General features: G+C 36.3%; 3 protein-coding genes across 3 annotated transcripts; 1 reads left to right on the forward strand and 2 right to left on the reverse strand.

Annotated features, from left to right (window-relative positions):
* The first annotated feature begins 10,333 nt into the window (after positions 1-10,333).
* Positions 10,334-16,134, forward strand: LOC132644890 (uncharacterized). The gene is made up of 7 exons (XM_060361554.1): positions 10,334-10,633; positions 10,710-10,784; positions 11,631-11,688; positions 11,811-11,866; positions 13,129-13,191; positions 13,278-13,346; positions 15,496-16,134. Exons 1-7 carry the CDS (start codon positions 10,574-10,576, stop codon positions 15,793-15,795), a joined length of 681 nt encoding a protein of 226 aa, XP_060217537.1. The 5' UTR covers positions 10,334-10,573; the 3' UTR covers positions 15,796-16,134.
* A 580-nt stretch (positions 16,135-16,714) lies between these two features.
* Positions 16,715-20,640, reverse strand: LOC132644891 (acyl transferase 4). The gene is made up of 4 exons (XM_060361555.1): positions 20,413-20,640; positions 19,705-20,169; positions 17,847-18,330; positions 16,715-17,449 (listed from the first exon to the last, which is right to left on the reverse strand). The coding sequence occupies exons 2-4, from the start codon at positions 20,146-20,148 to the stop codon at positions 16,953-16,955; spliced, it is 1,425 nt and encodes a 474-aa protein (XP_060217538.1). The 5' UTR covers positions 20,149-20,169; positions 20,413-20,640; the 3' UTR covers positions 16,715-16,952.
* Positions 20,641-21,613: 973 nt separating this feature from the next.
* LOC132644225 (uncharacterized mitochondrial protein AtMg00810-like) lies at positions 21,614-22,267 on the reverse strand. The gene has a single exon (XM_060360803.1). The coding sequence runs from the start codon at positions 22,265-22,267 to the stop codon at positions 21,614-21,616; it is 654 nt and encodes a 217-aa protein (XP_060216786.1).
* Positions 22,268-27,503: the final 5,236 nt, after the last annotated feature.

The following is a 27,503-nucleotide window of genomic DNA, read 5'->3' on the forward strand; positions in this document are numbered from 1 at the left end:
CTAACATATAAGCAAACGACACTACATTAAACTAAACGGAAACAGACTTATGATGCTAAGACTGCATAACAACACTGAACTAACCATTAATTTTAACCATCGATCACAAATATTAACAAACACATAACAAACAGAGAATAAGATCAGTACACAAACAAAACTAAAACGAGCTCCTCTCAAACACCAAACAGAGTAGACATATATGTAGACCTGACTGTAAGCAAAAAATGGCTTAAGGAGAAGAAGTTACCTTCTTCGGGGTGCAGCGAAGTGAGGCTTCGGATCCTTTGATCTACCTCGAAAACACCGCCAAAATCGAACTCGCATACACTTGGACTCGCAATAATTCCAAAGGCAAATGAAAACAAAATATGACTTAAAATCTTTTAATCGATATCAAGTAACGCTGCAACTGATATTTTTTCTAAAAGGGTTTCTGAGTTCAAAAGCTATTTTTTTCAAAAGATTTCGGGTTCAAGATCTCGTGATTTTGCAGGGGAGATTTTCGATTCGAAAGCTTCAATTATTGGGGGAATTTCCTGAATCAAAAAAATCTTTCAGGTTCTAGGGGAATTTCGTGAATCGAAAGACCTCTCTTTCTTCGGGTCCGTCCATGAATCAAAAAAAATCCCCCCTTTCAACGATTCAACTAAACCACTCTTTATAGGTTTTTTTTGGTTTTGTGCTGAAGAAAGGAAGAGAGGAGTGGGGCAAAGAGAAGTGGGGAGACAGAGGAGCGTGGGGGGACAAAGATGAGTGGAGAGAGGGAGATGAGGCGCGGTAGGGATGAGGAGCGTGGTGGGGTAGCAGTGTGGGGGTCGTCGGCGAGGTGGGGACGAGGAGCGAGGGAGTGGGGTAGCGGATCGGAAAAAAGGGGAGCGGCGGGGGTGAACAAGAAGAGGAGAGAGGCGGAGAGAAAAGAAAGGGAAAAGAAAAGTGAAGGGAAACCCTTTAGGGTTCCCTTATTCTGAAACGGGAATGTGCTGGACCCAGTCCATTTGTGGACTGGGTCAAATTTTGGACCGGGTATTAAAAGAATGGGCTAATGAATTAAAACCTGGACTGGTCTAAAAATTGGGATCAAAATATGGGCTAGTCAAAAACATTTATGAGTTGATTGGGAAAATAAAGGCCTATTTAAATAACTTGTATTAAAATATTATTTAATATAAAATATGCAATCATTAATGCTCAGATAAAAAAATGGCGTTGTAATAGCCGTGCAATAATATTTCGAAAATCCACAGTAAAATAAATACTATTATTTAATTATGCAAAGATAAATGCGATGCATGTGCGTAAGCTGGTAAAATGTCGAAATGATAGAAAATTGTGAATTATAATAATAGTAATAAATAATAATAATAATAATAATAATAATAATAATAATAAGTGATAAATGATAAAATGATGATGAGGATAGCTAGTAACTGTAATAGAATAATGCAATGCTGGTATTGATAAAAGGCTAATAATTATAGTAAAACATAATGTATATTTTTTTTATTTTCCAAAAATATTAGAAGCATAAATAGGTATTTCGGAGGAGAGACGGGACAAAATTGGGTGTAAACACACACCACTAGTTGGTTTATGCCCAAGATCTCGAGTGACCACTGATGATGACTTCATATTTCTAAACCTTTGACTTGGCAATCCAGGCTGCTCAAATGAGCATAACCAGTGTTAATACTACTTGTTAGTGTTAATAAATTCTAAAAAGGGTATTTAAGTGATGACAGATTTACATTAACGATAGTTTGTCCACTTTGTGTGTGCAGCATCCCCATTCCAACCATCCTTCTAGAAGCAACATTCTACAAAACAAAACAAAATATTAGCAACTAATTTATAACCTATACATGAAGTAAGTGAAATGAGATTATCTATTCTGTTGAACCCTTTGGTCCACCCCTTCATCTTTCAGTTGGAGCAGCTTTCTTCTTAGCTTTGGATTTGGGGCAGCAGAAGTAAAACTTGCACTTGGGCCAGCAACAACATTATGACACTTCCAAGATTACCCCCGATATTGACTTTGGCCAACGCTTTCCATTTCTTTCATTTAGAAATATATAAAATCATCAAAACCAACCAAAACTCGCGCGATTTCCTCGGAAACCGTGCCACCCATCCTTGCATGTCATAAAATCTGAAATGAAACTACGGGAAGGGTAATTTGGGGGAAAAGAGAGATAAAATGCCTAAAACGACTAGACGGGTCATTAAAGACCATTTCTAACAAATCCAAACAACACCCACTCCAGCTTTCTCTCAAAATCAAATTCAAAATTTAAACCTACTTAATTAAGCTTGTTCAACAATGATATATTACTTTTAAAATCTAATTTTCACCACCCAAACATATTTGGTTTGTTGAACTAATGTTTGAGTCAAAATTATTGATTTGGAGATTGGGTTGGAAGCTTGAATTTTTACATAGTGTAGAGAACATATAAGAGATATTTATATTTAGTAACTACAATTTATTTTAATTACATCTAGTAGCTAAGTATTATATTTCAATTACATAAGCTAACTAATTCAAAATCCATCTTTCTTTTCTCCTATTTTACCATCTCTACCACTGTCCTTCTTCCTCCATCTCCCTCTCATCTCTCTCCATCTCCAGCCACCACGCCCTCCATCTCCAGCCACCACGAAACTAACCCCACCATCCCTCCACTGCTCCTCAAACCACCAATGTTGAAGTTACATATCTAAGTTTTACACTTAACATTAAAGTTTTACACACCGATTCCATCAAGCAGCCAACTAGAATCAATGGTCCACACTCGTATGTGTCAGATAAACTAATGTAATACTATGGTTAGAGTAGATACGCTCGTACTCAGTATAATAGTAATTGGATTCGAATTTGGATGAAATCTGGAAACTTAATTTACGAGGAGCAGTGGAGGGACGATGGAGTTTGAGGGGCAGTGGAGGGACGATGGAGTTTGAGGGGCAGTGGAGGGACGCTGCCGGAGCTGATCACAGGACTGTGTATCTCAGATTTAAGTGTATTTTCTTAGATCTAAGCGTATTTTATTTCTTGTATCTTAGATCTAAGTGTATTTTATTTCTTATATATCAGATATGAGGGTATTCGTTATTTTTTTAGTGTAAAATAGAGTGTTATCTTTATATATTTTTTGCCTGTATTTCGAATGAGATTTTTTTTGTATATAAATGAATACAGTGAATTTTGAATACAACTGAATATCCTGTATTTTTTTTTATTTTTTTTTGCATTTATGTTGTTTGAATACAACTGAATTTAAATACAATAAGTTGAATTAATGTAAAAGTATTTACGAATGAATACAACCGAATTGAATACGTCCGAATTGCATATAGCGCAATACAGCCGAATTTGAATACATGTTACTGTAGCTACAAAATGTAATTAGTAAAAGTGCATATATGCCTAAAAAAATCCCTCAAAGTGGAGTCATTTGTGTAAGTTGCCCAAAAAAATATTGAATATTGATTTTGAGAATCTACTTGGAGTTGGATGTTGAATATTGGCCTATTGTTTTTGGGCTACGGCTTTGCATATTTATATATAGGCCACCTAGTTGAAATGTATGTGTAGACATGTAATTTTGACCCTCCCAGCTAGTTGAAAATGTATGCATGTGGACATACTTATGTGTAATTTTCCCATAAATTTATCAATTAATTATAATTAAATAATATGATTTTGTTGTTAATAACAATAATTATCGGCTACAAATAAATTTTTACCTGTAAAAGGTGGGTAAATTTCACATATGGTCACACCACTATGACTTTTTTTCACCAAAGTCATTTAACTATGATTTCTAACACAAAAGTCAAAAACTTTGCCCTTGCTAACACAAAAGTCACATATGCCGGAAAATTCAACTTCCGGCGGGTGATAATGTTTTACTATTTTATTTATTTTAGTTTAATAAATATTACAAATATAATTAAAAAACCCAACCCGACTGGTAATAATATTTTACTCTTTCTCTACAAAAAATTAGTATAATAACTATAAATTCAATTAAAAAGAACCGATCCATAACCCGACCTGACCATAATTCATATGCAAAAATTAAAATACTCTTATTCTTGTTTATAGTTTTGCTATATATGAAACATTTTATATGCTATATCAACCATATTTGCCAGTAAAATATAAAATCGTATTCTTCCCTCATCTGAAAAAGATAAAGATATGTTATTATTTTTTTCAATTAGAGACTCCAAAATTTCACCTAATCCAACCGTTTCGGTTCAAATTCATTCTTTAAATTATTATCTATTTTAACATAAGTATCTATTAGGGAACAAGAATATAAAATCAATTCATGCATATCTTATTTGATTTACAATAAGAAATTTTAAAGGTTAGAGTAAGAAACTGAATTTTAAGGACTAATAGTTACTACTACTTCTTGTATTGAAAGTAATAATTTTGTCATAAATTTTCTTAAATTTATCCACCCTTTTAGTATTGTAACTGAGAAAAATGGTTGATAAATAGCGTATGGTATGCTTCTTATAAAGCAAAACTCTAAATAATAATAAGAGTATTTTAATTTTTGCATATGAATTTTGTTCTGCTCGGGTTAGATCGGTTCTTTGTAATTGAATTTGTATTTATTAGACTTAATCTTTTCTTAAAAAGAGTAAAAGATTATTAACGGTAAAATATGAGTTCTGGATTGAGTCGAGTTGAGTTTTTTAATTAAATCTATATTTATTAAACTAAAAATAAATAAAATAGCAGAACGTTAAAAATAAATAAAATGGTTAAATCTTATCACCCACCGAAAGTTAAATTTCCCGGCATATGTGACTTTTGTATTAGTAAAGGCAAAGTTCTGTGACTTTTATGTTAAAAAAATAGTTAAGTTTGTTGAAAAAAAAAAACTGTTATGAGTTTGTTTGTCCATTTAGACAACTTAGCCATGTTACTTACTTAGCCATGTTATCTTACTTAGCCATTAAGCATATATTTTTCTCTATAAATAGTGGTCATATGTAGAGAATTGGAGGAGCAATACAATCATATTTCATCTCTCTACATATTTCTTCTGTGTATTTACTTTATAGTTTTTATTTTATAACACGTTATCAACACGAGACTCTGTTATCTCGAGCAAATACTTTAAAAGTCTCGAAGGTATTGATTTTTTTTTTCCCTTTACTAATGGCAAATCTTTCTAAACGTGAATTTGTAGCCTTAGATATATCCGGCAATAGCTATATATCTTGGATTCTTGATGCCGAGATTCACCTTAATGCGATGGGTCTGGCAGACACCATCAAAGATAAAAATGAGACATCAAACCAAGACCGTGCCAAGACAATGATATTCCTCCGCCATCATCTTGATGAGAATTTAAAAATGGAATATCTCACGGTTAAAGATCCTCTTACGCTGTGGAATGATCTGAGAGATAGATATGATCACCTGAAGATGGTCATACTTCCACAAGCACGTTTTGATTGGCTCCATTTAAGGCTACAAGATTTTAAATATGTTAAGGCATATAATTCTGCAATGTTTAAAATTATTTCTCAGTTGAAATTATGTGGTGAAAATATCACTGATCATGATATGCTGGAGAAAACATTCTCCACTTTTCCTGCCTCGAGTATGCTCCTGCAGCAGCAATACCGAGAGATGAAGTTCAAGAAATATTCTGATCTAATCTCACATCTTCTAGTGGCTGAACAACATAATGAATTATTAATGAAAAAGCATGAAAGTCGACCCACTGGTACTGCCCCATTCCCTGAAGTGAATGAGGCAAATTTTCGCCATTCTAGGTGTGGAAGAGGTCGTGGTCATGGTCGTGGTTGAGGAAGGAATTTTAATCATGATTCTCGTCTTGCACCAAATAATACCCTTCACCACCAGCAGTGTAAAAGGAAGGATGAAAAGCATGAAGCTGTGCAAAAGAAAAATTCAGAAAATAAATGCTTCCGATGTGGAGGAAAAGGGCACTGGTCACGTACCTGTCGTACGCCAAAACACCTAGTTGAGCTGTATCAAGCCTCCCTCAAAAAGGCAGAAAAGGATGTCGAAGCAAATTTTATTTCTGAAGATAATGTTGAGCCCATGCATCTAGATGTGGCAGATTTCTTTGAACTCCCTGAAGGGAAAATAGATCATCTGGTCGGTGATGGATTTGTAATAACTTAGATATTTCATACATGTCGTTTGTATTAGCTAATGTGGTTATGTTTCCATAGTTATGTAAATAAAGTGTGTGTAATGCTTTGTTTAATAGTAATATATGTAATAAAGTGTGTGTAATACTTTGTCTAATCATAATATCTACTTCGATGTTTACTTTGTCTATTCTTTCGTTTTGAAGAATATATGGAAAATCCTCAAATATTATTTGGATCAATGACCAATCATGAAGATATTTGTGTGATTGATAGTGGAACAATGCATGCTATATTCAAAGATGAGAAATACTTTTCTCACTTGTGTAGAAAAAGGGAAAATATTAATACAATTTCTGGCAATTCGAAATTAATTGAAGGCTCCGGAAGAGCTACTATATTTCTACCTAAGGGGACGAAACTTGTTATAGAAGATGCATTATTCTCTTTTAGATCCCCAAGAAACTTGTTGAGTTTCAAAGATATCCGCCGTAATGGGTATCACGTCGAGACATTAAATGAAACAAATGATGAATATCTTATTATTACAAAGAATGTCTCCGACCAAAAATATGTTTTGGAGAAATTACCAACTTTGTCTTCTGGCCTGTACTATGCAGAAATTAGTACAATTGAAGCGCACTCAATCGTAAACCAGAAGTTTAACGATTCAGGAACTTTTGTGCTTTGGCATGACCGAATGGGTCTTCCTGGATCAATAATGATGAGACGAATTATTGAAAATTCAAATGAGCATCCACTTAAGAACCTGAAGATTCTTGAAAGTAGTGAATTTTCATGTGTCGCTTGTCATTAGGGAAAATTGATAACTAGGCCATCACCAATGAAAGTTGACGTTGAATCCCTGCTTTTCTAGAGCGTATACATGGGGATATATGTGGACCTATTCACCCATCTTGTGGGTCATTTAGATATTTTATGGTTCTAATAGATGCGTCTTCGAGATGGTCTCATGTGTGCCTCATATCGTCTCGCAACCTGGCGTTTTCGAAATTATTGGCACAAATAATACGCTTAAGAGCACAGTTCCCAAATTATCCTATGAAAGCTATACTTCTTGATAATGCTGGAGAATTTACATCCCAAGCTTTTGATGATTATTGTTTATCAGTTGGGATAAAGGTTGAACATCCTGTAGCACATGTTCATACCCAAAATGGCCTTGCTGAGTCATTTATTAAGCGTTTGTAATTGATAGCAAGACCATTACTTATGAAAACACGGTTGCCTACAACCGTCTGGGGTCATGCTATCTTACATGCAACATCTCTTATTCGTCTTAGACCGACTCATTATAATAAATACTCCCCGTCACAATTAGTATTTGGTCATGAACCAAATATTGCTCATCTCCGAATCTTTGGTTGTGCTGTATATGTGCCTGTAGCACCACCACAACGCACTAAGATGGCCCCCCAAAGAAGGTTAGGACTATATGTTGGGTTTGAATCACCCTCCATTATTCGCTATCTTGAGCCATTGACGGGAGATTTATTCACTGCCCGATTTGCAGATTGTCGATTTGATGAAATAAATTTTCCACAATTAGGGGGAGAGAGAAAAGAAATCAAAAGAGAAATTGCGTGGAGAGTTCCATCACTATCTCATTTTGATCCACGTGCCCCTATATGTGAGCAGGAGATCCAGAAGATCATCCACTTGCAGAAAATAGCAAATCAAATGCCAGACGGATTTACTGATTTGAAAAGAATAACTAAGTCGCATATCCCTGCAGAGAATGTGTCTATTTGAATTGATGTTCCAAAGGGACAATCTACTAGTGTCATAGCCTCTGAATTTCATCCACGCCTGAAGCGTGGTAGGCCATTGGGCTCCAAGGATAAAAATCCTAGAAAAAAAATACAAACAACGATCAAAATGACACTATTAAAGGATCTCATAAAGAGATTCAAGATCTGATTAATCCTGATATTCCTGAAGAAATCAGCAAACCCGAGACTCCAGTGAGTAAAGAACTATCATTAAGTTTTACTGGTGATGAGAGCAACTTGAATCGTTCGAAAATTGTGGTGAATAGTGTTTTTGCATATAATGTTGCATTAAATATTATGAAAGGCAGTGAAGATCAGGAACCTCAATCTGTCGAAGAATGTCGACGAAGATATGATTGGCCAAATTGGGAAGAAGCAATTCAATCATAATTGAATTCACTTGCTAAACGTGAGGTTTTTGGACCTTTAGTCCAAACACCTAATGGTGTAAAACTAGTTGGCCACAAATGGGTCTTTGTACGGAAAAGAAATGAGAGAAATGATTGTGCGATACAAAGCACGCCTTGTTGCACAAGGATTCTCTCAAAGATCCGGCGTCGACTATGAAGAAACGTATTCACCAGTTATGGATGCTATAACATTTCGATACCTCATCAGTTTAGCTTTCTATGAAACCCTTGAAATATATCTGATGAATGTGGTTACAACTTATCTTTATGGCTCACTTGATAATGAAATTTATATGAAAATTCCCAAAGGATATAAAATGCCTGAAGCATTTGGTTTAAAGTCTCGGGAAATGTATTCAATCGGATTACAAAGATCATTATATGGTTTAAAACAATCAGGGCACATGTGGTATAATCTCCTAAGTGAGTACTTGATAAATGAATGATATATAAATGATGCCATTTGTCCATGTGTTTTTATTAAGAAAACAAAATCAGGATTCATTATACTTGTTGTTTATGTTGATGACATAAATCTCATTGGAACTCCAGAAGAGCTCCAAAAGGCGATTGAATATTTGAAGGAAGAATTTGAGATGAAAGATCTCGGAAAGACAAAACTCTGTCTTGGTCTGCAAATTGAACATTTCGCAAAAGGGATCTTTATCCATCAATCTGCCTATATTGAGAAAGTTTTAAAACGGTTTTACATGGACAATGCGCATCCTTTAAGTACTCCTATGGTTGTTCGCTCACTTGAAGTGAGCAAAGATCCGTTCCGACCTCAGGAAGAAAACGAAGAGCTACTTGGTCATGAAGTACCATATCTTAGTGCAATAGGTGCACTTATGTATCTTGCTAATGCTACAAGACCTGACATAGCATTTTCTGTTAATTTGCTAGCAAGATATAGCTCTTCTCCTACACGGAGGCATTGGAACGGGATTAAGCATATATTGCGATATCTGAAGGGAACTAGCGATATGGGTCTGTTTTATACTAACAAAGGTAGTACAGATCTTGTTGGTTATGCAGATGCAGGTTATTTATCTGATCCACATAAAGCTCGATCTCAAACGGGCTATTTGTTTACATGCGGAGGTACTGCTATATCATGGCGATCGACAAAGCAGTCCATTGTTGCTACTTCTTCAAATCATGCTGAGATAATCGCTATTCATGAAGCAAGTAGAGAATATGTGTGGTTGAGATCAGTGATACATTTCATCAGAGAAAGGTGTGGCTTGAAGTGTGATACAAAAATACCCACAGTATTATATGAAGATAATGCTGCATGCATAGCTTAATTAAAAGGAGGTTTCATAAAAGGAGATAGAACGAAGCACATTTCACCAAAGTTATTTTTTCACACATGATCTCCAGAAGAATGGTGATATTGATGTGCAACAAATCCGTTCAAGTGACAATCCTGCAGATTTGTTCACCAAATCTCTGCCAACTTCAACTCTTGAGAAGATGATATTCAAGATTGGAATGCGAAGGCTCCGACATCTGAATCTTGGTCTTCATCAGGGGGAGTGAAATACGCGTTGTACTCTTTTTTCCTTAACCAAGTTTTGTCCCATTGGATTTTCTTGGTAAGGTTTTTAATGAGGCAGCTCTCAAAGCGTATTACTAGATATGTATACTCTTTTTCCTTCATTGAGGCTTTTTTCCACGGGGTTTTTCCTAATAAGGTTTTAACGAGGCACATTATCTAATTAATGGACATCCAAGGGGGAGTGTTATGAGTTTGTTTGTCCATTTAGACAACTTAGCCATGTTATTTACTTAGCCATTAAGCATATATTTTCCTCTATAAATAGTGGTCATATGTAGAGAATTGGAGGAGCAATACAATCATATTTCATCTCTCTACATATTTCTTCCGTGTATTTACTTTATAATTTTTATTTTATAACAAAAACATAGTTGCGTGAACACGTGCCAAGTTTACCCATTAAAAGGTGCTAGAAAAATATAACTCTACGTCTAAGATGAAATGACTAAGATTTCTCATTCTCTCTTCTTCCCTCGTCAGTGAGCAAACTAAAGAGTAGAGAAAGAGGTCAAATTTGAAATATTTCTTTTTGGTTCCCATAAATAAATCAATTTAGTGATTGACAATATTGTGAATAGAATTAGGGATTGAAATTCAGTTACCTGAAAAGGTGAAGCAGCTCAGATAAATTTGTGCTGTTACTGATATACTGGAACCCAATGGCGGACGAAGATTTACCACCTCCAGTGAGGTTGATGAATTTTGTCTCTGAAGAACAGGTAAATCCGTAACCCTATTTCCTTTATCCACGAGGGTTTCAGTTATTTGCTTAAAGGCGTGTTTGTTTGTTTGTAGTTGGCAGAACTGAAGAACACTCGTGGTGCTCGGGTTGAAGACGGAACTGCTCAGAGAGATCGCCCTCTTTATGAGGTCCAACATAATTCAATAGCTCGCTTTTGCTTGTCATTTTCTTTTTTGTTGCTTTATCTGCCTCCCATTTATGTTACATGTTTTTATCACTTACTCTTGCAAATGTGTGTGGATACTTGGGTAATTCGTGTTAATTCTTCAAAATACACTCAAATTTAGCAACAAAGTGCATGTATCCGGCGGGGGATTCGTACACATTTGGGAGCATAGCTCATACTTTAGTACTCCCTCCATTTCGATTCGTTTGTTTGGTTTTGACTTGGCATGGAGTTTAAGAAAGTAAATAAGAATTTTGAATCTTGTGGTTTAAATTAAAGATATATAGAATGTACCAAAATGCCTTTAATTTTATGGTCTTAAACATGCCATGTGGAAAGATGAAATCAAAGAGTTGCCAAAAAAAAAAAAGAAAAAAAAAGGAAAGAGGCATTCTTTTTTAAACGGATTATGAAGGAAAGGAAGGCAAACAAATTGAAACAGAGAGAGTAATTGGTATCTCCAAAGGCGGAGCTAGGATTTTAGGTTTATTTATGAGTTCTATATTCTAGAAAATGGGTTCTTCATAAATTATTTAGATATATTAAGTGGATTTTTAGACACAAATACAGGGCTGAGTTGAAACGACTGGGTTAGGCGAAGTAGTATCTCTGCCCTTGCGTATTTCATGCTTAGTTAATTGAGTAGCAATACATATTGCTCTTAGTTTTCCTTTCACTGACTATTCTTTCCAGTTTCAGTATTTTATGCGAAGGTAGCTCTAGGTCATGTGTTCTGCTCTCTGATATGTATGTGCACTTAAATTTGTAAACTCTCCCGCTTAAGTTGTAAATTTCATTGAAACCACAGATCTTGAGGGAGAACAAGGACAAGAAAGATGCTGAATTTAACGAACGATTTAAACACCGTAAGTAATTGAGGTCCTTTTTCCTTCTTGGTTTCTTGTGTAATGGCTATGATTATTCATTTTGCTACTTGCACTATTCACTTACAATTGGTTGGAAATGTATCTCCTTAATGTTCTTGCAGGTCCACCCAAAGCCTTGGATGAGGACGAGACCGAGTTTCTTGAGAAGCTTGATACGGTTAGATGTTGCTTGAGCTCTTTATGTTTGTTTGGGATACCACTAACAGATATCTATACATGCTGAGGCAATCTTTGATGTCCTGTCCGCAATAGATAAGCTACACATGCTTTGTCTTCCCCATGGTTTTTTGTGACATTTGATAGGGAAAGTTCTATTTTTGCTTTAAGGACTTATTTAATGGACTAAGTTGAGATTTAATGTTTACATGAGCAGTGGCTATTAGTGAATAACTATCTCAAAATTCAGTTGCTTATATCAGCATAAGGTTCCTTATAGTTTTCTTCAAGTGAGAAACCCTCATGTAAACGATTAATTATGCACGTGATTCACTATCTAAAATTTGTTGATTGTAGTGTGTATGCGGATGTTATGATGGAGGGGTGTAGTCATGCAAAAGTAGACAAAATTAGAAACAATCTCATCCGAGCCTAGTGGTGAGCTAGGTTTCTAAGAAATTACATAGACATGTCCTGGAGCGCCAAATTGGACTTGTCCTTAGTTGTGACACTATAATGATTAAATATGTTAAAAGGAGACGAGATGAATATGAAATAACGTGGTGGGAAATTGTCGAAGACGTATATCTCTTGGAATCCATGTGAACTTATTGAAGAAAAGAACACTATTGAAGCAAAAGGTTCTTGTAGGCGATATCAATAGTTAGGATTAAGGCTGTGTTGGTACGCATGCATAAAGTCTAGTATTTTCTTCAGCTTCTTATCTTGTTGCTTTGCATGACACTCCATTTGGTGTAGAGTTGTAAAGTTATTCAATTCTATGTGCCAAAATGATTACGTTCTACTTGAAAAAGAAAATGATGACGGTCTTTTGTAGTACATATATGGAAATTTGGTTTTGCTTACATGAACATGTTTATTTCAATCTCTTATTTGTTTATTAGTTTAGGAAAACCGTATTTAGTGTATTCTTGATAACCTTGTGTATGATAACGCTTTGATGATGGTGAACTCCACTATTGTTATGCATTAGAAAGACCATTTCCTGAGAAGATGGTATTAGGCTATCAGTTAATTTGCATTTAGAAGAAGATAAATATATAACTGTTAGATGCTCTCTAACTTGTTGATCGCTTCATTGCTGATAAAGCCCCACCACTTATCAATTGCTCAATGCATTTGGATATGTGCATATATTGATGCCTGTCTGTTTCTCTGGTGTGCCCGCTAATGTAACATGGACATAGTTATGCATGCATCATACCTTTGATAGTTTTTTCTTTAACTCGTTGATTCATTTAGTCAAGGAGAGAATATGAGAAGCAAGTGGCGGATGAAGAAGCTGAGCAGCTGCGAAGTTTTCAAGTAATTTATTGTCATTGTTCAACTCCATTGCCTGGAAGTTTGCTCTAGGGCTACGAAGAACGCTAATCTATTCTTGGTTTTTTTAGGCTGCTGTTGCTGCAAAGTCTACCATTGTACAGGAAATCAAGGAGATGCCTCCAGTTCCTAAAGTCCAGGTAGTCTCTATAGGTTATAGCTGATTATGCCTTGAGAAAAGCACTGAATTCTTTTATTTCTCAAAAAAAAAAAAAAAAAAAAACCACTGAATTCCCTATGCTCAAGGCTTATAGTTTCCTAGCCACTGCTTTATCAGCATCACATCCAATTTTGGAAATTCTCTGCCTTCACTTCTGCTCTGTGGCCTTAGTTAAATGAGATAGTAATAAATGGTCAAATGACGTTACATTAATTAGACACTAAAACCAAAATTATTGTTGGCCTTTTATCTAATTTATCAGCAATTTACTTCTTTTTTCTGATTTCATACACGTCTCTCTAAAATGAGATACCAATGGTCTTCATAAATGTTGTTGCCAGGTCATGGGGTCGAGCCATGGAAATAGCTTCTTGCAGAAATGCAGGGTAAAGCTGCGTACAATAGACCCTTGTGGTCGGGCCCTTCCCCAGACCTGGCGCATAGCGGAGCTTAGTGCACTAGGCTGCCCTTTTTTTCATAAATGTTGATAAATGACAAAGCTAGGTTCATCCTAGGGCCGGTCGCGCGCGGGGGGGGGGGGGGGGGGGGGGGGGGAGGGGAGGGGTACACTTAGCCGGTGCCTTAGTACATGTTTCTCATCCTCCATCAGTTCTATAGAGCATCACTAGATATAGTTGGCATTTGGCAAGGTCATATATCAATTGTTAAGAAAGATTAAAAAAAAAAAATGGAAATTCGGAATACCCTTTGTTACTGGGCAGCATGGTCTTCAAAATATCTTTTGGCAATTACTGGTCAACAAAGATTAAGAATACCTTAATAGTGAGTATGCTGATTCTGAAAAAGTTTCTACCATTAAAGAATTGGAAGATATTGCTATCGCTGCAGAGATTAGTAGGAGACAAATGTCCAGATATTTATGGGTAGAACAAGATAGGAATACAATTTTTTATCGTAGACATTCAAATGCACATAAGAGATTCAATAGTATTAATAAAATGATGATAGTGGGCGAGTCGATGAAGGATGAAAAACTCATTAAAGATCACATAGTGAGCTTTTATGAGAAACTGTTTTTAGAATCTAAACGGAGACCATTGTGGGTGGAAGAGGGAATTGAAAGATTAATCGATGAGGAAAAAGAATGGATCCAGAGACCATTTTCTGTGGAGGAGGTGGAAAATGCTGTTAAGTAATTCAGGGGTGTCAAGGCTATGGCTTTAACATGTTCTTTTTCCAGAAATATTGGAATATACTCAAGGATATCTGTGGAGACCAGTTAACTGGTTTTACCTGTAGGCCACTTTCACTAGAAGCCTCAATTCAACTTTCATTGCTTTAGTAAGAAGAAAGGGGTAGGGGAGGTTAAGGACTTCAGGCCAATTATCTTACTGGGCTCTGTCTATAAAGTATTTGCAAAGTTCATGGCTGAAAGGCTAAAGAAGGTGACGGAAGTTGCTATTAGATAACCAAATGCTTTTGTTAAAAGCTGGCCCAGACAGCACGGTTATTAATTTTTTTTACTGAAAGCAGCAAGTGGATTTAGATTTGGCTCCCTTCTGTGACGGGTCCCAGTCTCAGCTTCTTACTCATGTTGCATGTCTGCTTATGTCTTCCTTCATATTCTCGTATCTGTAATCCTGCATCTATTTCTCACTTCTCAATTTACATTTTACGTGCTGAAAGCTCTTTTCTCGGCTTAATTCTGTTTAGTATTGATTGAAGCTTTGTAAAGCTGTTAGCTTTTGCAAACCGGAATATGTGCTCTACTAAAGAAGCTTTGCCTTTAAAACTCCTAAAGTTTAATTTCCAATTTTAGATGAATGGTTATCAAAAAAAATAAATAAAAAAAAATCCAATTTTAGTTGAATGGTAAGTTTTGTTGCATATATTCTGTATTTCACGTGTTCCTTTGGACATAGGGTTCCTATCTTATGCAATAATAGATGGACTTCTTGGTCATTCTACTCTGTCTAATTGTGCCATTCTACAAGGGGAAGGGGAGTACTTGTTAAGTGACCATTTTAGGATTATAACTTGCAATGAGTTTTGTGTGGTGTGTATCACAATCATTAAGATATAATATTTGTCAAGCTGTACCGCATATCAGTACCGTTAAGAAACAGTATTTGGCAAGATGTAACACATTGCATTTTTGGTTGATGCAGGAGCAGACATTAATTGGGAGGAAGAATCCTCCAGCTAATCCATTGGGAATGATTGTCAAAGTCAAGCCACAAGCAAAGAAAGCTAAGATGGATGTGGTAACTTCCGATACTTCTTTGACAGCTACAAAAACATCCAATGATGATAAGAAACAGCCTTCATTAGATGTTGATACCGTATCCAAATCTGGAACAGAAGAATCCCAAAGATATGTGAAAGGACCTATAGCCAATGCTGACAACCATGAACCAGTTACCCTAGGTAGTTTAGTTTCATATAGTGATGAAAGTGATGATGATTGACTGTGGCATGTTGATATATCAATGAGAATTTGCCTTGGTTTAACTACGTGCAGACAGGAGCTAAAACCAAACAAACTCACTGTCACATCCTTTTTTCACGTGTTCTACCATATAGATCCGAATGATCACCAACTCTTTTCTTCAAGTACGTACAATATTAAATTTCTGTTAAAGATACCCATGATTTTTGTAGTATGGTTTAAACAGTGTAGTCATCGTGGGGTAGGTTTTTGCTTTTTTGGAGTAAGGATGAAGCCACCGAGGATTTTGTACACTTCTTAGAACATATAACAATTGAAGTACCGTTGTTATCAAGAAATTTGGGTTGTCGTGATTGTACTGCTATAGCAAATAACTAATTATGCCTGTTTGACTAAACTTTTAAAATCAGCTTATTTTGAAAAATACTCTTATTAAAAGTGCTTTTTAAAAAAAAAAATGCTTTAAACGAAAAACAGTTTGTGTTTGGTCAATTAATTTTAAAAGAACTTTTGAGCAGTAATTAGTGTTTGATCAAGCTTTCAATAAGTGCTTCTAAATGTATTTTTTTCTCAAAAGCTTTTTGGGTAATTTTTTTTTTTTTTTTAGCTTCTGAAAAATGCATTTGCTACTTCTCAAAAACACTTATTTTTTTCTCAAAAGTTTTGGTTAAACGCCTCACTTTATTTAAAATAAACACTTATTTAAAAAAAATAAGCATTTTTGGGAAAATAGGCTATACACAGCCTGTCACCGGCCACGTACGTAGTTGCTCTGTCCTACTTTTCTTGGGGACAAAATCTGAATCTGCTTCGTTTATGTTTGTATGCATATATATATATATATATATATATATATATATATATATATATATCGCAAAACAGTTGCTAGTATTCATATCTTTTGTCCGCACAATAGTTTGATCAATTAGTACTCCGTTTGTTGAGTTATGTTTCTCCAACAAGTGTGATATTTACCTTGTTTATACATGTCAAGCATCCCGTAAGTGGATACATAAAGATTTCAGTCATAATCTGGATACAATTGTGAAAGTGAATCACAAGGCACACAACACCAATTAATATAACTATCACGTTATTTTTTCACACAAGCATGTACACACAAATTAATTAATACGCGCCTTTGATAGCAGGAAACATTAATTAATTAGAGCATCGTCACGATCCTCTGTTCATCATATTAAGAAATATCGGAAGATGTTGGCTGTGGACGCACCAAGTCATGAGCCTAATGCCATTTTTGGGTAAAGGCTGTCTGCTAACAATTCCAACAGGTATAACAGCAGAACCTTGTACTGGTATCACATGCACAGGTTTGCCCCATCCATAGTCAACCTCGTTAAAACCCAGTCTTCCCCACTCTGAAATAAACAATGTGTCATAACCCACTCCAGGCCCCGGCGCAAATGGATCATTTAATTGATCATCATTCATAGATTTGTTAGTCTTGTTATTGATCCATCGTGAAAATTCCTCTGGTAGCTTAGCCTTGGCATCTTTGATCAGCTTCACCACCTCAGCAAGAGATGCTTGCGCCACAATTTTATTCGAAGCCGTTACGGTCACTGGGAAGAAACAGTTCCCGTAGAACCCATCTGGTAGCGGAACCAGTTGCCGACAATTAGCAAAAAACACCAGTTTCACTTCATCATCACCTGCATCAGTGGCAAACTTGTCAAAATATATACTTAAAAGAACTGAAATTAGTTTCGAGATTTGTCGTTTATCTGTCGCTGCTACTAAATGATAGGAATTAGGATGGACAAATTATGTAGCTAAACAACATAATCCGCCGCGTATTATCACATAACAGCAAATTAACGACGGATTAGGGATGGAGTTCGCAGCTAATTTCATTTTTGTTTGTATTAGCTCTTAGTCATCATTTTTTTGTAATCCATCGCTAAATCTTAAAATTTTATTGTTTAGCTACAAAATTTGTCTCTCGCTAATTATATATACATAATTTAATCTATATACACACATTGGAGCGAAGGATGGTCAGTTAACCACCCCTGACCGCCTTTCGCCGGTTATAGCTTCGGCCCTGACCTGCATTATCTGCAGTAATGAAGCTTGTATTCGACGAGGGGTTGGATGGATTCTTCTTGTCGTTCGTAAGATTTAAAATTGCTCGGGTTCGTTGCCTCCACAAAGTAGCAGCTATAATTTCAAAAGAGGAGCAAAATACATTTTGGTCCATTGTTAACTCTTGCATCACTTGGTGTTTGAGCTGATTGATCTCATCCATGGGAATGTCGAAACTAGCATGCTCCAGCCGCTTATCTGGAACTGGAATAGGGAGCGGTGGTGGCGACATTGATGAGTTGTCTTTGTTCTCATGATCTGCAAATTTTGGTGCTGATGGAGAAGGAAGAAGATACTCTCTGCACCACTCTGGCGCAACGCTCAGTTTCTCGACACCCCTAGCGAACTCACCCACTGCTTTCAGAAATTGTGCAGCGCCCAGTCCGTCACATATACTATGGCAGAAAGTAAGTCCCATAACATATCCACCGCACTTAAATTCATTTACCTGCATATCATGATGATAATCATATCGTTTACTATTTTACCACCTGGTTACCTAGTTCTCTAAACAGAATTACAGGCAGATTCAGAATTTAAAGTTTTTGAGTTCCTATAAGAAGCTCAAGTAGTCTATTATTTAATTGGTCACTCAACTATCAGAAATTACTTGGTAAAGTAATGTTTCTTTTGTTGAAAACAAGAAAATCACTTAACTATGACTATGCCGGTCACTCAACCGGCCAAATACCAATTTTACCCTCTAAATTATCGACCTTTACTTAGTAAAGTAATGTTTCTTTTGTTGTCATTTTTTTACTTTTTAATATTATGATTTTTCCTAATATTATGAGAACCTGTTCTCTTTTTAATCTATTATGATCTTACCTATAGTACAAATATATCTTATTTATAAAGTAAAAAGGTGAAAAATAAATTTTAATTAATGACTTAATTGAACAACATTTTAGGACCAGAACATGAATAGATGAAGATATATGGCCTTGTTTTCAGAACAGATGTTCGACAATCCCTCACAAGATTAGACACACCTCCATGATATATTTTAGTGCAAGTGTGAATAATTTAGAATTATAAAATTTTCAATATGTTTTTTCCAGGGTTTGACATTCTATTATGATGGTTTATACACTTCCTGTCATGGTAGGCACCAACAGTACTAATTGCAAGAGTTGAATTATTGCATATTGTTTTGCGAGAAGTCACCAATAAATTAAAAGCATTAAACGTATGGTAAAACGTACCAACCATGAAACCTACCTGCTTGCAAGAAGTACTCTCAAGAAGGTATAGTATATCCGCAAGAATGCTTATAGCTTTATTAAAAGGGTATCTTGCAAAGTAGTTGGAACTTTTCGCTTAAATATATTGACAAGCATGGTCATATTAAATGTTACTTCATCGACATTGACATTTTCGCTACAAAGACGTTTATAGATATTGTTTCATTTTTAGACTTGCGGTATTCAGATTTGAATTTTAGGTAATTTCCTAAAAAAAGTGTGATTTCTAAAAGTTTGATATCATTGTACAAATGCAAAGTACCCAAAAACTAGTTAAAGTATTAAACAACAGCAGTTTGATATATACTCCTTTTGTCTTAATTTATGTGGTGTCTTTTGAATTTTGAGAGCCAAACTTTTTCAACTTGACTGTGAATTCAGACATGCTTTGAATTTTTTGAGATAAAATTTATATATTTGAAAATTACATAAAAGATACTATAAGTCACAACAATTGATAATCTGAAATATTTAAAAGGCATGAAAAATCGCAGTTAAAGAAAAACTCATTTGACTCTCAAAATTTGAATCATGCAACATAGATTGGGATGAGTATATCATCTATGTTAGTTGTTTACCTGCACAAGCACCAATGGGTCCATGAAAGAGTCATAATCAACAGGAGGTGGAGTAGAAGAATGAAACTGAGGTAGGAGTTTATCAAAAGTACTGTCATCCAAAGCCGAAGCTTCATCAAAGTAGTTGACATCATGGAGAGTACAATCAGCTGAAGCCTCCACAAACCAAATTCCCTGAGCTGAACAATCAATTTGAAGCAGCTGGTTATTGTGCGGTGAGACTTTTAGACGGCCTGCAAGTGGGTAATAGGGAACCAAAGCTTTTGAAAATGCGTCTCGAATAACAGTAGTGTCTCCTCCTTTAAATACATGCAGTGTACGAGCATTGCATCGAAGGACTGCTAAACTGTCTATGACTGAAAGATCAAGCACACCATTTGGAGTTTGTCCTGATGGTGTTATGAAACTTCCTCCTTCTCCCTTTCTAGTCACCAAAAAGTCCATGACAAAGAATTGAGAGAAATCCTGAAATTAACAAAATGAGCAATCTCAAGTCAAATCCTGTTTTTCGAGAACAAATGAAAGTTCAGAAAAATAAAAGACACTAGCTGCACTTAAAAGCTGAGTATCGAGTATTCTACCGTTAAGTTCTAACAGGCCAACTCTAACCAAATTCTGTTTTCCGAGAACAAACAAAGATTCAGACGGAAAAAAAAAAGATAACGCTTCGACTAACAAAGAGAACTTATATCTAAGATGGAGCCTCACCTCAATTCGGTAGCAAACGGTACTATATTCTGCTATATTTTTATTGATTCTAACATATATATGTATAACAGTGTAGTTGCAGATTTATAGTGGTCTCAAGACCCACTATATAGCCGGTTGAAGTAATCCAGAAGTTTACTTGACTTGTACGTCCGTGAAACTGACAACTTGGCTTGACATTGGGGCGTAAGGCACTAATAAATTAAGCTTCTCTCATTCATTTACATGTATTTTCTTTCATAGTTAGGTGACAGTATATACTATACATGTAACTTAGCTTTACGAATAGAAGACCACAAACATACACCAAAAATATATATACCGTCTATTTTCCTGAATATTCATATTACCATACCCGACACCAACAGAACAAATCGTTTTTTCTTTTGTTTATCACTTCATTTCTTCTTGTTTTTTAAAATGGTAAATGGTGGTGTTTAAAACATTGCTCTCCATTTGTTTTTGTTACAAAAAACATTATTCTCCATGCCACCACTAATTGATTCAATTGTTTCATTTCATAACTTGAGAATCAAACCTTTCTTTTATTCTAGTGAATAAATTATTTAAGTTCGCTCCGGATGGCTCAAATTCATGAATGTGTATTGATTTTTATAATGTTGACGCAATTATTGGTTAATTACATGCATGAGGGATAAAAATTGTAAGAAGGTAATAATCTGCTTGCATTAATCTTTGTCAACATGTGTATATATACAAAAATCCTAGGCTATAATGAAGGTAACTAAATATACACCTAACCATAATGGTAACTAAATATTCTTCTAATATATTTACATGGTGGCCTAGAATATTCTTCTAATATATTTACATCAATAAAGATGGTAACTAAATATTTACATAATATTCTAACACACCCCTGCAGTCGAAGCGGGAGGTTTGCGGACGCTTAGACTGTCGCGAAAATCTTCAAATAGAACCAAGGGAAGACCTTTAGTAAATATGTCCGCGATCTGATAGCGCGATGGGACATGTAGGACACGTACATGACCACGAGCAACTTGTTCACGGACGAAGTGAATATCCATCTTGATATGCTTAGTGCGTTGATGTTGAACGGGATTGCCAGGTAGATATATGGCACTAACATTATCACAGTACACCAACGTAGCCTTTCGTATTGGACAATGAAGTTCTAGAAGCAGATTGCGTAGCTAACAAGACTCAGCAACAACATTGGCTACCCCTCGATATTCGGCCTCCGCACTGGATCGAGACATGGTGGCCTGCCGCTTGGCGGACAAGAAATGAGATTATCACCAAGAAAGACACAATAACCAGAAGTCGAACGCCTGGTATCCGGACAACCACCCCAATCTGCATCCGTATACGAAATGAGAGTGGTGGGTTTAGATGGATAAAGATGCAAGCCATGATCAAGGGTGCCCTTAATATAGCGCACAATACGTTTGAGAGCATTCATGTGGACCTCCATCGGGTTATGCATGAAAAGGCAAATCTGTTGCACAGCATACGAAATGTCTGGTCTCGTGAACGTGAGATATTGCAGTACACCTGCCAGGCTGCAATAAAGTGAAGGATCCTTAAATGGTGAGGTAGAGGTGGCACTTAACTTTGGTTTGGTGTCAACTGGTGTGGCACTTGGCCTATAAGACGACATGCTAGCTCGTTCTATGATCTCTTCGGCGTACTTCTTTTGAGATAAAAATAAACCACCTGCATGAAGAGTAACTGCTATTCCCAAGAAATAACTGAGTGGTCCCAAATCCTTCATAGCAAATTCAGAGCTGAGAAGTGTCATGATAGACTTGCGAAGATCATCAGAGGAGGTAGTTAAGATGATATCATCCACATACAAAAGAAGATGCGCCATATCAATACCTTTTCGGTAGATGAACAGAGAATGATCAGACTTGCTGTGGGTGAAACCACTACTAGAAACATAGTCAGCAAATCGTTTGTGTCACGACCCGTCTAGGGGCCGTGACGAGTACCCGATACTTGTACCGAGCACCCCTTGTCTATCGTTTTACCTTTACCTCTTAGCAAGTTATGTAAACAGAGCCATTTTTTTTTTAACATTAACATTAGCGGCGTCATTCTGAATATAGACTAATAAACTTCGTTATCACTTATACATCAACATTAGCATGCCAAAACACTATATACCTAACTGTACTTAACTGACTGTACATATCTGTCTACGAGCCTCTAGACATAATACACTTATACATAGAAAGGGTCGAGTACTGTCGTGCCCGAAAATACATACACAAAATAGTACCACGAAAGTAGGGCTCCGGAACAACTGGAGCGCTGTCAACACTGCTGGTAAGGCTTCTAAGGATCAAATCCGCCTGTCTGCTGACCTGCGCGGCATGAAACGCAGCGTCCACAAAAAGGGACGTCAGTACGAATAGTGTACCGAGTATGTAAGGCATGAATAGTAGCATACGGAAAGTATAAAACGGAAATAACGACATAAGAGAATAATAGCACATGTCCTGAGGTAGAAACATAACCTGTATATATATATACCCTTGGCAGGTGCTATGCGTACTTAGCTTTCCTTGTTCATATACATATACATATAAAATAGGACATCTCATATTGCCGAGGCGTCGGCAGCCGATCCATTTAACCATAAATATACACATCCCGCGTCCGGGCATCCCGCGTCCGGGATGATATCATATCATGTAATGCCAACTGATCAGGTGGATATGCGTTCATAACGCTCTGCCCTTACCTCCATTTCCCCCGTATACATATGCATATATCATGTACATATATCAACGTCTATAGCGCTCTAGCTCTTTTATCATATACATATACGTGTGTCATGTAGGTACATCAGCGTCTATAGCGCTCTGGTGCTTTTATCATATACATATACGTGTATCATGTGCATGTATCAGCGTCTATAGCGCTCTAGCTCTTTCGTCATGTGCATATTTTAAAAATATATACTCATATCCTACATACATTTACATGTCTTATATGCATTTACGTATCCTATAAACATATATCTCATAGGCACGCAGGAGAGCCCAAAGAAGCATCATGTAGTCATCGGAGTGACGTAAAGTCGGTAACCTCCGATTACATTATAGAATACTCGTGATCGCTTTGTCTCACCTTGAAGGAACGAGTATTTTAAGGTGAGACTATCAATGGGGAATAATATTAAAGTAAACGTAGAATGAAATCGGGGCATCATAGATGACAGTTCATAGACTTTGAAATCTTTTAGAAAATAAAGTCATAGCTAGGAAATATAAATAAGATTCAAAAATTAGTTTATCATTTTCATGTTTACATAAGATACTTAGCTTAGTCATCTTAGTCATAGAGTCGTTCCGGTAGTACGTATCATAGGCATATCCTCTTATCTAGCATCATTGTTATCATTATCGTCATGGAAGTGCCCTCGTTAGAGGAGTCACAGTACTTATCATTCGGTAACGAAATCGGGATAAAAAGTTCCCTTTGGATTCACTTTAAGTAAGTCAAGCAAGACTGTAAGGAAAAATCCGAGAGTAGCGGGCCCACCTCGGGCCGGATGGGGTGACGTATATGATTTACATATATTACGTGTCATGTCATTACTTATGAGGGCCCTAGGGTAATCGGGTCCCACTTATGCAAGTTCTAGGGGTTTAAGAGGTCTTTCCATCATTTGCACACTTTCTAGTTCAATTCTATTGAACAAAAAGTGGAAAACTTTGGATGCGGATTCCGGGGAAGAGAGTTGTCCCCGAGGCGCGTACCCAACTTATTACGTCTAAGACATGCCATAGAAAGAAGGGTGAAACCTTACATACCTCTTTCCGCTTCTTTTGCTATTCCGAATTCACGTTGCAATCTCGTCAAAATCTGCAAATTGGTCATGTTTACCAAAACTCTTATTAGGATACTTAGAGTTGAATTCTTAAGGAAACATTTGGCTACCGAAATTTCGGCAGCACTTCCCCTATAAATACTCCATCCCACCAAGTTCAACTTGGCTAATTTCAATCAACAACAATCCCGGGAATTCAAACCCGGCCAAAATATCAACCACAATTCCAACAACAACAATACTAACAACTTCCATATTCAATCAACTTACTACTTCTTCCAAAACTTTCTAACTTTAATGAAAGCAATCACAACCTCATGATCTATATTCCAACAACATCATACTAACCACATTACCTTCCATGCATGCAAGAACATTACATTCAATTCACATAACTTCTAAAACAAACCTCCACCTACTTCAACTTCACAAGATTATTATGCATTCATTAGCAATCTAGCATCCACAATTCAACTACAACTAAAACATTAAATAGAATTGACTCCTTTTCTTCCATATTACTCTACAACTACACGACCAACATCAAGCATACACACTACAACCTCTCCAAATTTATTCAACTTCCATTTTCCACATATCATTCACAACAATAACAACCAAACACTAGATAAATTAATTAAAACACAATTTCTACACACATATACATGTTCCATACCTCACGGCCACACCCCTATTTTTATCTCTTTCATGAATTTCATCCATTTTAACATACTACAACACATATAAACCATTCATAACACATAAAGAAAGATCAAAACTCACCTTTCTTCTTCAACTTCTCACTTGACTACAACTTGACAACTTGTATGATTTTGAATCTTTCTTGCTCCAACAACAACTCCACCTTGTTAAGCACCCTTTACTTGGTAGAAAATGATTTTTGAAGAATTTTTGTCAATTTTTCCTTGGAAATTTACCCTTGGCCGAAATGGCCTTCAACTTTTCTCCTTCTCTTTCTTGTTCTTCAACTTCTTGAATATTCTAGAGGTTGTGTGATAAAGATGACTTAGTCATCTTATTTATTGACCAAATTTTATGTAATATAGGCTTGGGCCATAACCATGGCCGGTTGGGCCTCACAAATTTGGGCCTTATTATTTTTTTGATTTTTTTGGGCCAACTCGGTTTGGTCCCGAGTTGGGCCTAGCCCACTGACCTTTCGACCTTAAAACGTTCATATCTCCTTGTACCGACGTCACCTGGGCACCCACGACCTATGGTTGGAAAGCTAATTCAATTATCTACAACTTCTATTTCTTGGTATTTTTCCAAATTCCAAACTTATAATACCGTTTTTTCCCCTTGAAGTCAGATCACCCGAAAACGTTTTCTTAAAAATATTCGTTTGGAGGACTTCCACTTTGATGTGGCCCAAGGGTCCTTCTTGAGTCGTGTTTAACTTCTCATATGTGATTCATATGAATTTTCAGATGTCCCAAAAAAATCTCGATGTGTGGGTCCCACCTCAGCAAATAATCTGACGTTAAAAAATACGGGATATAACAGTTTGTACCAGGCCTGGGGAGCTTGCTTGAGGCCATATAAGGACTTTTTTTAGTAAGCAGACATAGTCAGGATATGTAGGGTCTCGGAAACCCACGAGTTGATGCATGTAGACAGTTTCCTCGAGTTCGAGATGTAAGAATGCATTTTTCACATCAAGTTGGTGAATAGAGAGAGCTAGACTGAGAACAGTGCGGATGGTCGCCGGTTTCACCACTGGGCTAAAAGTATCACCACAATCCACGCCAACTTGTTGAGTTTTGCCATCACCTACGAGTCGAGCTTTATGCCTCTCAAAGGAACCGTCAGAGTGTTCTTTATGTCTAAAAATCCACATAGACCGAATAACATGCACATTAGGTGGGCGAGGCACTAACTTCCACATCTTATTTTTAATAAGAGCCTTATATTCATCTTCCATAGCCATTTTCCAATTCGGGTCACGTAAGGCAGACACGGGGTTACGAGGAAGGGGAGATTTGGACGCATGAGTGATGAAGCTGTTGTTATACCCCATTTTAACCAGAATAAAAATGGTTTACAACATTGCGGTAATTCCGGGGTTATTTAAAGTTAGGGAGTCGCCACCTAATTATTTATGGTGAATTAGGACACCTAAAGTTAATTAAAGTTATTTTCTAAAGTTAGCTCCGTTCTAATGTCTACGAAACCAAAAGATCTAGGTAAGGGTTCAACTAATTTAAAGGGAAGGTATTAGGCACCCTTTAAAATCCATTAACAATGGTTAACCGACCAGACTTACAGTTAATTAAAAGGCTATATCTTAAAGAGAATGAATTTGTTAATATCCGAGTAGTTCAAAATAGCGACCAACCATTATTGAGAAATGGATAAGATGACACTGGACATTGAAACGTGAAAATAGTGGGTCTGACCGAATCCAACTCACATAAAAAATTTAAAGAAAGACACATTTTAAGTAAAGGAATTAGAATGCAATTAGGCTCGAGGAAAGTTTCATATTTTGCAGCTTACGGTTCCTTTGGGCATAGGAAAACAGTGTATATTTTGATAAATCCTGGGCTAACAGAAGTGAAACTCTTAAGCATAGGTCATTTTAGAATTACCCATTCCTACCCGGATTAGACATAACTTTAAAATCCTTTATCCGATATTATATTCCACACGATAGAATGAGTGAATAACTTGTGAATTAGGAGTGATAATCCTATGTGACAAATGACTTAATTACTAACTAGATATTTTCCTAGTTGTCTGAATCAAAGATCTTGACTTCAAAAATGCTTCAAACTTCAAGCCAATCACAAACAAAAAGAAACTAACAAACCAGTATCCATAGTAGCAACTAAAAGGCTAGCAGGTATAATATTATGGATAGATAACTAAAGGAAAAGTTCAGTTCTGTTTGGACGAGTTTCGAGGAAGAGCGAGAGATATAAAGGAGGATGTGGATGCACATTTCAAGCCTTTGCGAGGTGACGCCGAGTCTTAAAGTAAGACTCTTCGACTCCGGTGTGTCATGCAAAAGAAAAGAAAAGAAAAGAAAAATTAATCAGTCCATTTCTAATAAGCAAATAAAGTGTAAGACGAACTAAATTTATATAAAGGTTTACTAGAATATTATGCATTCCAACAGTGAGTATAAGCACAAGCAAATCCGAAATCAAACAAATATTCAAAACTAACATATTCATACTCGGGTTCTGATGTATCTAAAGTGTACTGTCATTTAACAAATATTTAAAATGGGGATAGCCATTTG

This window comes from Lycium barbarum, chromosome 6 (assembly GCF_019175385.1).
Source record: "Lycium barbarum isolate Lr01 chromosome 6, ASM1917538v2, whole genome shotgun sequence".
Lineage (NCBI taxonomy): Eukaryota > Viridiplantae > Streptophyta > Magnoliopsida > Solanales > Solanaceae > Lycium > Lycium barbarum.

Excerpts from the sequence above, each read along its gene's own strand:
- LOC132644891 (XM_060361555.1), bottom strand. The coding sequence starts at position 20,148 with ATGGACTTTTTGGTGACTAGAAAGGGAGAAGGAGGAAGTTTCATAACA. Across the intron at positions 18,331-19,704 it reads ACCCATTGGTGCTTGTGCAG|GTAAATGAATTTAAGTGCGG; the intron begins GTAAACAACTAA and ends CATGATATGCAG. Across the intron at positions 17,450-17,846 it reads CATTACTGCAGATAATGCAG|GTGATGATGAAGTGAAACTG; the intron begins GTCAGGGCCGAA and ends CCACTGATGCAG.
- LOC132644225 (XM_060360803.1), bottom strand. The coding sequence starts at position 22,267 with ATGGCGCATCTTCTTTTGTATGTGGATGATATCATCTTAACTACCTCC.
- LOC132644890 (XM_060361554.1), top strand. The coding sequence starts at position 10,574 with ATGGCGGACGAAGATTTACCACCTCCAGTGAGGTTGATGAATTTTGTC. Across the intron at positions 10,785-11,630 it reads GAGATCGCCCTCTTTATGAG|ATCTTGAGGGAGAACAAGGA; the intron begins GTCCAACATAAT and ends TTGAAACCACAG. Across the intron at positions 11,689-11,810 it reads TAACGAACGATTTAAACACC|GTCCACCCAAAGCCTTGGAT; the intron begins GTAAGTAATTGA and ends ATGTTCTTGCAG.